Source organism: Lepisma saccharinum, chromosome 4 (assembly GCF_977018435.1).
Source record: "Lepisma saccharinum chromosome 4, izLepSacc3.1, whole genome shotgun sequence".
In the NCBI taxonomy this organism is placed as follows: Eukaryota; Metazoa; Arthropoda; class Insecta; order Zygentoma; family Lepismatidae; genus Lepisma; species Lepisma saccharinum.
The window spans coordinates 399,067-411,121 of NC_139232.1; the positions used below are offsets into that span (position 1 = coordinate 399,067).

The window sequence follows — 12,055 nt, forward strand, 5'->3', positions numbered from 1 at the left end:
TTCACTGAAAAATTTATACATTAGGCCATGCTGTATTCAATCTCCAGTCACTTAGATTGATTGTTGTCTCTCAGGTTGGTAGAGTTAATTTATGTTGCCTTGAGGTGCTGCTTGGTAGGTCTGCCAGTCCAGCTCTGGTAGTTAGTGAGATACTAATCATGAATGTACAGGAAAGTCCTTTTTCTCCAGCTTTGCTTATTAGTGCCCTAAAATTTATTATTTTTATTGGTACAGAATAATAATAATAATAAATTTTCTTTATTCAGCGGGCGAGGTTCAGCCAAGGGCTGCTCTGCCACCTAACCCTTGTCAATATGAGAATACATATGAGATTATTATAAACTTATGGAGCAGTAAGCTAAACGTAAAATAATAATAATAATAAAAATAAAAATGAAGAAAGAAAAAAAATACATAGGAATTAGTTGCATACAAAAAAAAAGTGTAACTAGAAATAAAAAAGACAATAGTAATAATAATACAATTCCTTATAGTGAGTGACTTGATACCTTCAGTATGTGCCCCGACTCTGCCATTGTTCCATTAACAGCAGATCTTTTAGTTTACCTTTAAAATATAATGGGTTCTTTACACTAGCGATATTTGCAGGCAATGCATTCCATGCTTTGGGAGCCGAAAAGGAGAAAGAGGATTTGTAGGCCGTGGTAGAGTGATGGGGTAAATCGAAGTTGTTCCGCTTACGGGTAACATACTGATGGATTTCCCTACGGGAATGCATTTTCTCAAACAGGTACTGCAGTTTACCTTCTGTCAGTATGCGGCGTATAAAACAGAGATAGTGCAACTTCCTTCTGTTTGCCATGGTAAGAACCTGATTATTATTTAAGAATGGAAGAATATGATCGGATCTTTTTGCTTGAAAAATGTATTGGAAGCAGGCATTTTGCACCATTTGTATTTTTTTACTGAGCTTTTGCGAGAGTTGAGGGCCGTAAACATTATCACAATAGTCGAACAATGGGTAGATTAATGCTTGGATGAGTCTTAGCTTGCATTCCGCAGGGAGGAAGTCACGGAAACGATTCAGATTCCTAAGTGTTCCATAAGCTTTCCTACATTGCGTCTTTACATGTTCTGTCCAATCAAAAATTTCGTCAAAAATCAGACCAAGATTTTTAGCAGTGTTATTCCTGACAATGGGCAAATTGTTTATTTTGAACTCGAACTTAATATTTTTAATTAACGACCTTGAATAATTAGAACCAATGATCATGAAAGTGGATTTTTCTGGATTTATTTTAAGACCGTTAGATACACACCAGTTACTGACGATGTTCAAGTCAGAATTTAGTGACTGAAGCTTATGTTCCAACGAAGCGTAATGATCTGAGAAATATAACTGGGTATCGTCTGCGTAAAAATGTGGAGTGAAGAATTTTATAACTTGCTGCAAATCTGCAGTGTAAAGAGTGAAGAGGAGGGGGCCTAATATCGATCCTTGCGGCACGCCTGCTTTCAGCGTTATAGGTTGAGACACGTGAGATGGTGAATTATGTAATACGACCCTTTGACGTCTGTTAAATAGATATGTTTGAAACCAGTTTAATGTTGAAGGAGAAAACTTGTAATATTTAAGTTTGGCTAATAATAAATCATGCTGTACCGTGTTAAAAGCCTTACTGAGATCCAGAAGTACTAAAATAGTGACTTGCTGTTTATCAATGGCATAGAGAATATCATCCACAACTTTAGCAAGAGCAGTGGCTGTGCTGTGTTTCTCACGAAATCCGGATTGCAGCGGGGGCAGTAAATTATTCGTGTTAACGTAGTTTAACGTCTGGGAATGCACTATTTTCTCGAGTACTTTAGATAGCACAGGCAAAAGACTGATAGGCCTAAAGTCATTGTAAGAAGTGGCGATCTGCTTTTTCTGAAGTGGCAGGATTCATGCTTCTTTCCACATTTCAGGAAAGACGCCACTGGAAAGAGAGGAGTTAATGACGTGCGTTAGCGGAGATAAAACATAAGGCAAAGAAAGTTTGAGCATTTTAGTGCTGATACCATCTACTCCAAAACTATTTGAGCGTATGCTATAAATAGTTCTATGTACATCTTTTTCAGTTACCTCAGTAAAGTTAAAATACTGTTCAGCGGTGGAACAGGTTTTGTTCTCGAAATGCTTTATTTGCTGAGCCTTAAGTGGAGGAGGAATTTCAGATTCATTGCAAATTTTACCAAAATGGTCATTAACAGCATCTAAATCTTCAGTGGTACTTATGAGCGAGAATGTATTATCGTGAGACTTTTTATTGTTAACAATACCCAATTGTTTCAACTCATTCCATGTGTCTCTCCGGTTTAAATTTTTCCCGCCAAATTTGAAGGTAAGATAACATTTCTTTTCTTGTCTTATGACAGTTGTTGTAAAGTTCCGGAGTTCTTTATATTGTTGCCAGTCGCTTGGATTGTTCGAACGTTTGAACTTTCGTAGAGCGTTATCTCTGATTCGCATCAACAATTTAACATTACTGGTGATCCACGGTGCATTTTTCTTAATGTGTTTTACGATTTTTAGAGGTGCGTGCGTGTCAAAAACATTTTGTATATTTGAGGTCAAAAACTCCACTTTATTATTAACATCATCAAGTGAGTAAAGCTTTGACCAATCTACATCAGTTATATCTTTTGCAAAAATTTCTTCGTTGAAGGTATTAAAATTTCTACAATAAACGTAACTCGCTTGAGGTTCCGGTTTCTGCAACGAGAAATCAGCGTACGCAACGCAGTGGTCTGATTTACCGATTGGGACAGTGACGTCAGTTTTAAACAGTAATTCTGTATTGTCAACGGCTATGATGTCAAGCAGCGTTTTACTTTTTTCGGTGATACGGGTTGGTTTATTAACTATTTGCGTTAGACCAAATGAATCAAAAATCGATCTTAAAAACCGTGTTTCTGGTTTATTCGGGGTGAGATAATCGCAGTTTACATCTCCTAACAGGAAGAGATTATCAACTAGTGGATAGATTTCGGACATTAATTCTTCGAACAATGTAAGTTTTGTGTACGGGACATTGGGCGGTCTGTATATGGAACATACGCCAAACTGTTTATTCATGTACTTCAGAATCAAAGTTAATGTTTCGATGCCTTCAGTATTTACTTTTGTCTCTATTGTTCGAACAGTTAAGTTAGATTTATGAAAAACTACAATTCCGCCACAGTTTTTCTTGGTTCTATTTTTTGTTAGCGTTTCATAATCCTGTATACTAATTAGAGATAGTGGTGTTCCGTCCTTTATCCAGCTTTCTGTAATGACAATCAAATCGAAGTCTCCCTCTTTTACAACAAGCCGCAGTTCGTCCATTTTCGGAACTAGCGATCTGACATTCGCGAGAGCGACCCGGAAAAATGAGTCATTGCTTGGCCCTCCCCTTCCCAGCAGCTGGTCATTACCTCGGGGGTTAACGGGAACCGTCCTCACATTTGAGCCCTTGCAAGGAATGCAGTGAAAATCTTGGGATGTTTTCAGGCTTACCAACTATTGAATACTTGCTATTAAAGAGTAAAGGCTTACCTTGTCTCGTGGAACAAATGACAGGTCGGGCAGGTTGATATTTGGACACTGAGGTAACACGATTACACACATTTTCTTCATTACGTCACTCTTAATAGGACAAGGAAATATATATATATATATAAAAAAAGAATATGTTGAATATATATGCGAAAAAAATGAAGCAAAAAAAAACGAAAAAAAACAACAAACGAGCGCACACGCAATCACTTTTGTTGCTAAATCAGATTCAATAATAATAATATGATATAGTGAAGAATTTAGAGTACGTGTTATTATTATGCGGCAACGGATTAGATAAGCACAATATTTAGTTCAGGTGAATGCAGTCCTTGTGTATTTGATCTTGGGTCACTTCGGGGAGGAGGGGAGACTACGATGACAGCTGCTCCAGATCTCTCATGCGGGTGACGGTATGTTTCCTGCCATTCTCCGTGCGTACGATGATACGCCCATCCTCTGTGTAGCAAGAGAGACGGTCAAATCTGTCTTTAGCCACTCGCAGGATCTCTTGGCGAGTGGCCGTGAGGGACTCCGTGATGAAATAGGGGCACCCGGCGTCCCTTAGCATCCTCTTCGAAGACCAAACCAGGTGGCGTATTTTGTAAGTGGAGAATTTCACAATAATACATCATCTTCCCTCTTGTAAGGCGTCGGCCACGGAGCGATTCTGTTTGCCCAGCCGATGACAGCGGGCAATTTCCTCGCTACGGACGTTCAGATTCAGTGTCTTGTTCAGCACATCCAGCACTTTATCCTCCACGTTTTCCTTTATGGTTTCTTGAACGCCGTGGATAAGTAGGCACTCCCTACGCGAGTACTGCTCCATGTCATCGAGCTTCACTTCTTGGGCCTCCATTTTAGCCAGCAGGGAGAGGAACTCTTCTCGTTGGTGCTTGAACTTTTCTTCCATTTTGGCCTCCAGCTTGGTAAGTTCAACCTGTAGCTTCAATATGCCTTCCGAGTTAGGAGAAGCACTGGTGATGTTGCCTCTTATTTTGCTTTCAAGTGCATCCTTGAAAGAAGAAAGTTCGCTTCGCACTTCTTGTTCAAAGGTTTCGAGGCGATCGTTAAGTTCTTTCGCTGGAGCGCGTGGCATCTTCGGTTGGTACGCCTGAGCCAGGAATGATGAAGCGAAGATCTCACTGAACACAAACTGCTGCTTTTTTTTAAAACGCATCTTTTTACAACGTATGTACAATGCTCTCGCTGATGCACACACATTCACTTCACTTATAAGCTTGTAGCCCAAAGTCCAGCAAACCCAATATCCAGCACAGAAAGAGTTTTATCCGGAGCCGATTCCAACACGTCTAACAACCTGTCGCCATCTTGTGGAAGTGATGATCAATGTCAGAATGATTCTAGTGTTTTGGATATTGTTGTTATTTCTGAAAATATTGACCAGCCTGTTCTTGAAGTGCAATCTGCATGCAAGAATTTTCCTTATGATCTGCTGAAAATAGAAAATATTACTTTATGATTTGATACACACAGGTGATGTAGTACATACAAAGTACAGCAATAAATGTAGGCTCGTCGAGAACTCAAGTGTGGCCCTCTTTCAGACCGGGGCTGGCTCAGTTGGTAGAGCATGGTATGGTATGACAAAGACGTGGATTCAAGTCCTGGTTAAGCCTGCATTTTTTACTGAAATTTGTACACTGAAAATATCTTTGACAGCTTCATTATCTGCCATAAATCAGGTTCAAGCTGGTGTTTTTTTGTTTTTTTTTTAGTTTAGAAAAGAAATAACACTCCAAGGGAGCCACATCATGTGAGAAAGGTGGTGTGTGTGTGTGAAAGAAGTAGGAAGTAACATAAGCTGGTGCATTTTCGCCACTTTCCTTACCATTCCTTCCCTTTTTCTGTGATTACACTGTATTTGCTTCCATATCACTGGATTATCTTATTGTTATTAATGCATTACTTCATTTCAAATTAAATTCAACGAAAATTGTAAATTTATTTGTACATTCAGAACTATGTATTTTTTGTAACTTTTTAAGTATGTGTTGTAGAACATTGACCTTCATGCGCTAACTGGATGGATACCAGAGCGTGTTTCAATTGCCACGGATCAACCAGACTTCAACAAAGACAATTTGTTCAACAAACTTCTTCAGAGACTGCCCAAAGGTGATGTCCTGGTCACGGTTGCAACGGGCGAATTGAGCGATGCAGAATCTGAAAGGACAGGGCTAGTATCAACTCACGCATATGCAGTTCTTGATGTTCGTGAAGTGAAGGTGAGAATTGAGCATAAGCATTGGTTCATACAATTTGTGATTTTCATGATGAAAACTAGTGTAATGCTTTAAACACTAACGTGTTTCTATGTATCATATTCTGAATATATTTGCCAAAGAACTATTTTAATTCTGATGGTTTGGAAGTTTTACTCTGAGTTTCATACAATAATATACATCTCTTGCAATCAGGCAATGGTAACAATTAAAAAGAATATTTTTGTGAACTGCTGAATTATATTTCTAAGTACAAAAAGAACCAAGCATACAACTCAATATTATACAAGCTACTACCTATTTTGTATTTGTCTAATAAAATTGGATGTGATTAAGAACAGATTTATACTCACGGATCAACTCACTGTTAAAATTCAGTTTTAATTGCATATATATTACAGAGTAAAATCACTTGCTCTGTTGTAGGGAGTGAAATTGATGCTTGTGAAGAACCCGTGGTCACATCTCCGCTGGAAGGGGAATTACTCAGAATTGGATGCTCTTCACTGGACGGATGAAATGAAGAAACTACTTAGCTATGACCCGAATAGTGCTGCAATGTTTGACAATGGAGTTTTCTGGATTGATTATGACAGCATTTGTAAATTTTTTGATGTTTTCTATCTGAACTGGAATCCATCACTTTTCAATTACACCTATTGTATACATCAGTAAGTAGGTAATGAAGTAACAACTCTTAACATGCATGTTAAGGTAGGTAGGTTAGTTTCATGTACGTTATATTTCAAATCTTTTATTTCATCTGGGCATTGATGGAATAACATAGCCAGATATCTGGGACACCTGGTACTGCCTGCCCTCTGACAAAATCAATGTTGCCAGTACACCTTGTAATTTTGAAAAAAAAAACAATTTTTTTATTAATGTGGCATCATTAACCCCTTAAATCTTACTATAATGTACAAAATGCTTAAAAATTTATTGTTCTTTCATCAGTTTGATAAATACTCATGGAGACCATCAATACATATCAAAAATTATTGCAAGCTGTCTGCTGTTCATCTTTGTTTTTACTTCGTACAAAAACTTTTTTACACCTTAATAACTTTTCCCATACTGAATGTTTATGTAGGGAATAATTTTCTTGTTTAATGTTTTAAACAAAAACTGTAGCCGTGGTGGTGTAGTTGGTAGGGCATCTGACTGCCATGTGGGAGACCCAGGGTGGGTGATATAAGGTTGGAATTTTTCCGGGTTTGTCCCCACAAAAAGTGGCTCTGGGGCTCACCCAGCCTCAAATCAATGGGTACCTAGGGGCTGCCCTGGAGGGTACAGGCATCCAGAGCATGATACTGATCACATCAAATCCAAAATGGCCGAGATCGAGAATGTGTGGGGCCCATAGGTGCCGACTCCATGGGGCTGGGGTGTGGGTGCTTGAGCCCCCCTAATGTTAACGATGTGGGGGCAGAGCCCCCAAATAATTTTGCTTTAGAGGATCTAATGTATTATTTTGCTTCTCTTGTAAAGTTTACTCTGAATTGTGCCACATGAACTTAACTTTAAAAACACATTTGAAATGTTGTAGACCCTCAATTTTGGGGGCTGAGACCGTTAAACCATCAACTTTGGGGGGCTATGACCAGAGACAGCAAAACACATGACTTATACTATATACTAAGTATGTAATTATGAGTATTGTTAATTTTTTACTAAAAAGAGTTTTAGAAGACGATGTGCATGAACTAGGCTAGTGGATGGGACTTTTGGGCTACAAATGGCTCTAACATGACATTCAGAACGAGATCATTGATATATTAGGGAGATCTGTTTTGAACAAGATCATTGATATATTAGGGAGATCTGTTTTGCGCTCCAAGGTAGCAGATATTAAAAGTCGGAAATATTTTGCTATTATGGTTGACGAAACTTGTGACATACCCATCAGTGGACAACTAATATTCTGCATTAGAACTGTGAATAAAAATTTTGAGGAATTCATGGGCTTTTATGAGATTCCGAACACTGAAGCCAAAACTTAAAAAGGGAGAGAGTGAGTCATTCATTAATTTATTTCAGTGATCAAAGCCTCCCAATAATTTTGACAAGTCGGCGCTCCTGGTGGGGCCCTACCCGCACACCCCCAAAATGTGCCCTCATGGCATGGTACTGCATGCACGGAGAACTTTACCTTTACCTATTAAAACATCCATAATATAGACAAAGTTAATACTCACTGCAATTTTCATGTCTGTCGCTTTTTGTACATACATTCAAAGTCTCAGTTGCGTGACTTTTTGGATACCCTGTATTATACATATTCAGTACATAACTTTTTACTAACTGTTTACTTTTTCTGATTGCCAGTTGTTTATTTTTAGAGGTGCACGTTCATGAATTCACATCGTAAGTCATCATAACTCAACATTGTAGCATTTGTGCTACATTCCAGCTACTGTAGAGCTGGGTGTCAGTGACCTTCATTTCCAAGCAACAATGCAGATGAATGTGTTCCTGAGAATATTTTACTGGATAACCAGAAGTGCCTTGCTGAAAACAGACAGACAAATCCACCTATTAGCGTTCCCTTCTGTATTCAGAGTTGGGGAGAGGCACCACGATCCAAGGTTTCATGTGTTCATATAATAGAAAAGGCTGCTGTAACCTTTGTAAAAAGTCAGAAAAGCACGGCTCAATAAATCAGTTCCAGCTTTGATCTCCAGCAGGATTTTTTCCTTTTTACACGTTTATTTACAAAGGCAGGTAGTTTATGTATGAAAAATTATTGTTTCTTGACATTGAAGGTCGTTTGTAAAGTGTGTTGTAGTCTGAAATTTTTGTATTTGAACATAGATACACTTCGGAAATATCTCTTCAATTTCTCACAGAAATTTTTAACTCACGGGGATTGAGTAAAGGAATTCAAAGCATCAAAACAGAAATATTATCTCCAAACATGCATGCATGTGAATACCACAACAAAGGCATGTATGTTCTGTATAGTTATTCCAAAAGTCATTTTTTATCATACCACTGTTATTATCAAGTGTTGTTATGGTGTGTTCTTATGAAGGCACCACATGAGGCAGTCCTCAAATCCACATCATTCACTTAGAACACAGGTTGGTGCCATATTAACAGTCAAGTTACCACCATGTAGGGAAATTGAAATGTGAGACTCTTAAAAGTACTTTGTATTTTCAACTTGCATAGATTTTTGATATTTACAGTATGGAGACCTGCTTGTGTGCAAGACACTTTCTAAAACTGGTAACAAAGATGAAGATTAATGTATCAAATTTATAGATTGAAAGTAGATAACAAAAAATACTGTCGTATGATGCCATAGGTTTACCCAGTTGATCAATCGATGGCTCTGGGTTTATGAGAATTATTTGTATCACTTTGTTTACATTCTACTTGATATTCATTTAGTGTCTCCCTGAAGGCATAGTGGTAATGTTGTTGCCTTGTAATCAAGGGGTCCCGGGTTCGATACCCTGTGGAGCCACATGGCATAGTGGTTCAGATCCCACCTTAAATTGTAGGTCCAGTCCTGATTAGCCTTTCTGTGCGTAAAGTGGACTTAAAACAACAATTCAATTCAAACTTTATTCATTTAGTGTAAACGTATTGTAGTAAAACTGGGAAAATGAATATGTAGGAGGAAATCCTGGATGTCACATTGAAACATTATTTTGTAGTGACAGCATCCCCTTCATGTAAGTGATGTTAATTAACACACACCTCCAGACAGAATTACTTAATGTGATGAAGACATTGTATTTTGTATGTGCAGTGAAACTTTCATGTTTACATTTTTCAGGGATCCAAGGTGGACAAGTTAAAATGTGGGAAAATGTAAAATTGAGAAAATTTTATAACATACCACTTTGTTGGGATCATCAAGGTTGAATGTATAATGCAGTAAAGTGTAAAATCTGAGTTCCATTGTATTTTACATTGTTCACAATGGAGAACATGAAGATTTCCAGCAAAATCAATTTTTGATATAATTGAAAGAACTAAACTGAAAATAGGGGGCTGCTCTTAATTTTGTGGTCCATTGCATCATGATAAAAAATTAAATTAGGATGTTCAAATTTTTTTGTGATCATTTTTAAGCCCTATATGCATGATTTTGAATATTAAAAAAAGAAAAAACTTTTGTGACTCATTTAAATGTACACGTATGCATTCTGAAAATATGTGGATGCATTGTAATGAAGTAAATTACTTTTGTGTTTCAGATCGTGGAAGGCTGGTTCTGGTCCAATCAAAGATGCCTATAATATAGGAGACAACCCTCAGTATTCATTAGAGGTACAGAGTCCTGGGGGATCTGCCGTTTGGGTTCTTCTTACAAGACACATCACCCAAATAGAAGATTTCAAGGAGAATCGGGAATACATTACTGTGCTTGTGTACAAGAACAATGGGAAAAGGGTTTACTATCCATGTAAGTACCAGAGGTTTTACATGTAAGGAAATTTTTCACCGGAGCTGCGAGGAACATGGGGTTTCACACTGAAGTTCCAAACAACAAGCATTCTCTGCACATGCACAACCAACAGTCTGAGGTGATGTGGGTGTGTCATGTCACTTGTGTGAAAGATTGCATTTAACTCTTAAGGTGTCACTTGTCACTTGTAACTTCAGTGTGAAACTCCCTTAGATGCCTGCCAATTAAAAACAATCCATTTAAAATATAACTGGTCATTTTCATTTATCTTTGTATTACTATTTTTTATACCGTGCGTCCATTTCGATCTTCAGCCAAGAGATCGGGAGAAGCGTGGCGGGCGGCGCTGACGGAGATGCCGACATTTGTGGCCTGTAATGCCTGCTTATTTTTATGGACATATGCAGACATTTATATAAATATTGCAAAACGAGCACTAACCTGTGTTATAAGATTACGGTTTTAATTTTAGTAGCTTAGTGGCTGTATGTGCCAATGATTTTGACACGCCCACCTCTTGTGAAACACGGCGTAGAGGTTTGTTTGGAGAACGTTCTAACGCTGCAACAATATCATCGAGTTTTGCTTCGGTTAGAATCCGTCGTTTTTGCTTAGGTGTTTTAAAATTTAACGATGTCTAACCGTATCTCTATGTGGAGTTGAAACGCCTGGCAATTTCTGTACAAATTGCCTACACACGTCTCGACACGAGTCTGTTTTCATGTACATGTCATACATAATAAATCTTTGTTCTAACGTGAACCTTGCGGCTGGCATTCCAATCGTCTCACTGACACATCACACATACACACTGCAATAACACAAACAAGTAACTGCAAGTAACCAATAATAACACTCTTGCGCACAGTACGAAATTAATACGCTCTTGGTTTACATTGCTCGCCACTATATTCACAGCTCTGTCTTCATCTACCCTCGAAGGAACAAAAAAACTCGAGCTCGGAGATATCGGATTGCAAGGAAGCTTACGAAAACCATTCACTTTCAACGGTTTCGTCTGCAGCGTAATCTTGATACAGTGTTGCACATTCGAAACCTCCAAACAAATTCCCATCGCCACAAAACTCTTTCAAGGATATAAACTTAAGCAGGACGTTACTGGTCAAAATTATGATTAAAATGTTCTATTATCTGTGGCTCTTAACATCGTTTCTAAAGCGTATTTTTTGTGTATATAAGGGCAGAACTTGGATGAATTACAGATGATAACTTATAACACAGGTTAGTGCTCGTTTTGCAATATTTATATAAATGTCTGCAAATGTCCATAAAAATAAGCGGGGATTACAGGATGCAAATGTCGGCATCTCCGTCAGTGCCGCCCGCCACGCTTCTCCCGATCTCTCAGCTGAAGATCGAAATGGACACACGGTATAATGCATTGATTTTACATGTGTTGGATGCAAGGAACTGTCTTTTCATTGTTAATACTTTAAATTATTTATTAATAGTGTTATTGATAAGTAGGGAGTGGAAGTTGATGAAATGTCATCTTCTTTCTGACATCTCGGACACGATGCCCATTAAATATACACAATATTACACTTCGTCTAGAACCCAAAAAAGGTTATTTTAAAGTGCATTTTTTTGCATTTTTTGCCAATTTTCAGGTTTTATGTCATTTTCCCCGATTTTAGGCATTTTTCGGCTGAAGATCGAAACGAACGCACCGTATATCTCGCAGGATTGCAATTTACGAGGAAAAGAAATGCTGAACTCTTTGTTGTGTCGGGAGAAATCACCAGGTGTCCATCTGGGGCAAACTCAGATATTTCAAACAATTTCTGATGTTAAAAATTTCCTTTTCGATGTACTTTTCCTGGGTAG

At 38.1% G+C, this 12,055-nt stretch overlaps 1 protein-coding gene across 1 annotated transcript in view; it reads left to right on the forward strand.

Moving 5' to 3' along the window:
* The window catches only part of LOC145986351 (calpain-7-like), a 62,463-nt gene that overhangs the window by 21,802 nt on the left and 28,606 nt on the right, over positions 1–12,055 (forward strand). Inside the window, exons 6-8 of the mRNA XM_083120224.1 lie at positions 5,560–5,787; positions 6,211–6,455; positions 9,996–10,204. Of these exons, the coding sequence (XP_082976350.1) occupies positions 5,560–5,787; positions 6,211–6,455; positions 9,996–10,204 (682 nt within the window). The remainder of the gene's footprint in view (positions 1–5,559; positions 5,788–6,210; positions 6,456–9,995; positions 10,205–12,055) is intronic.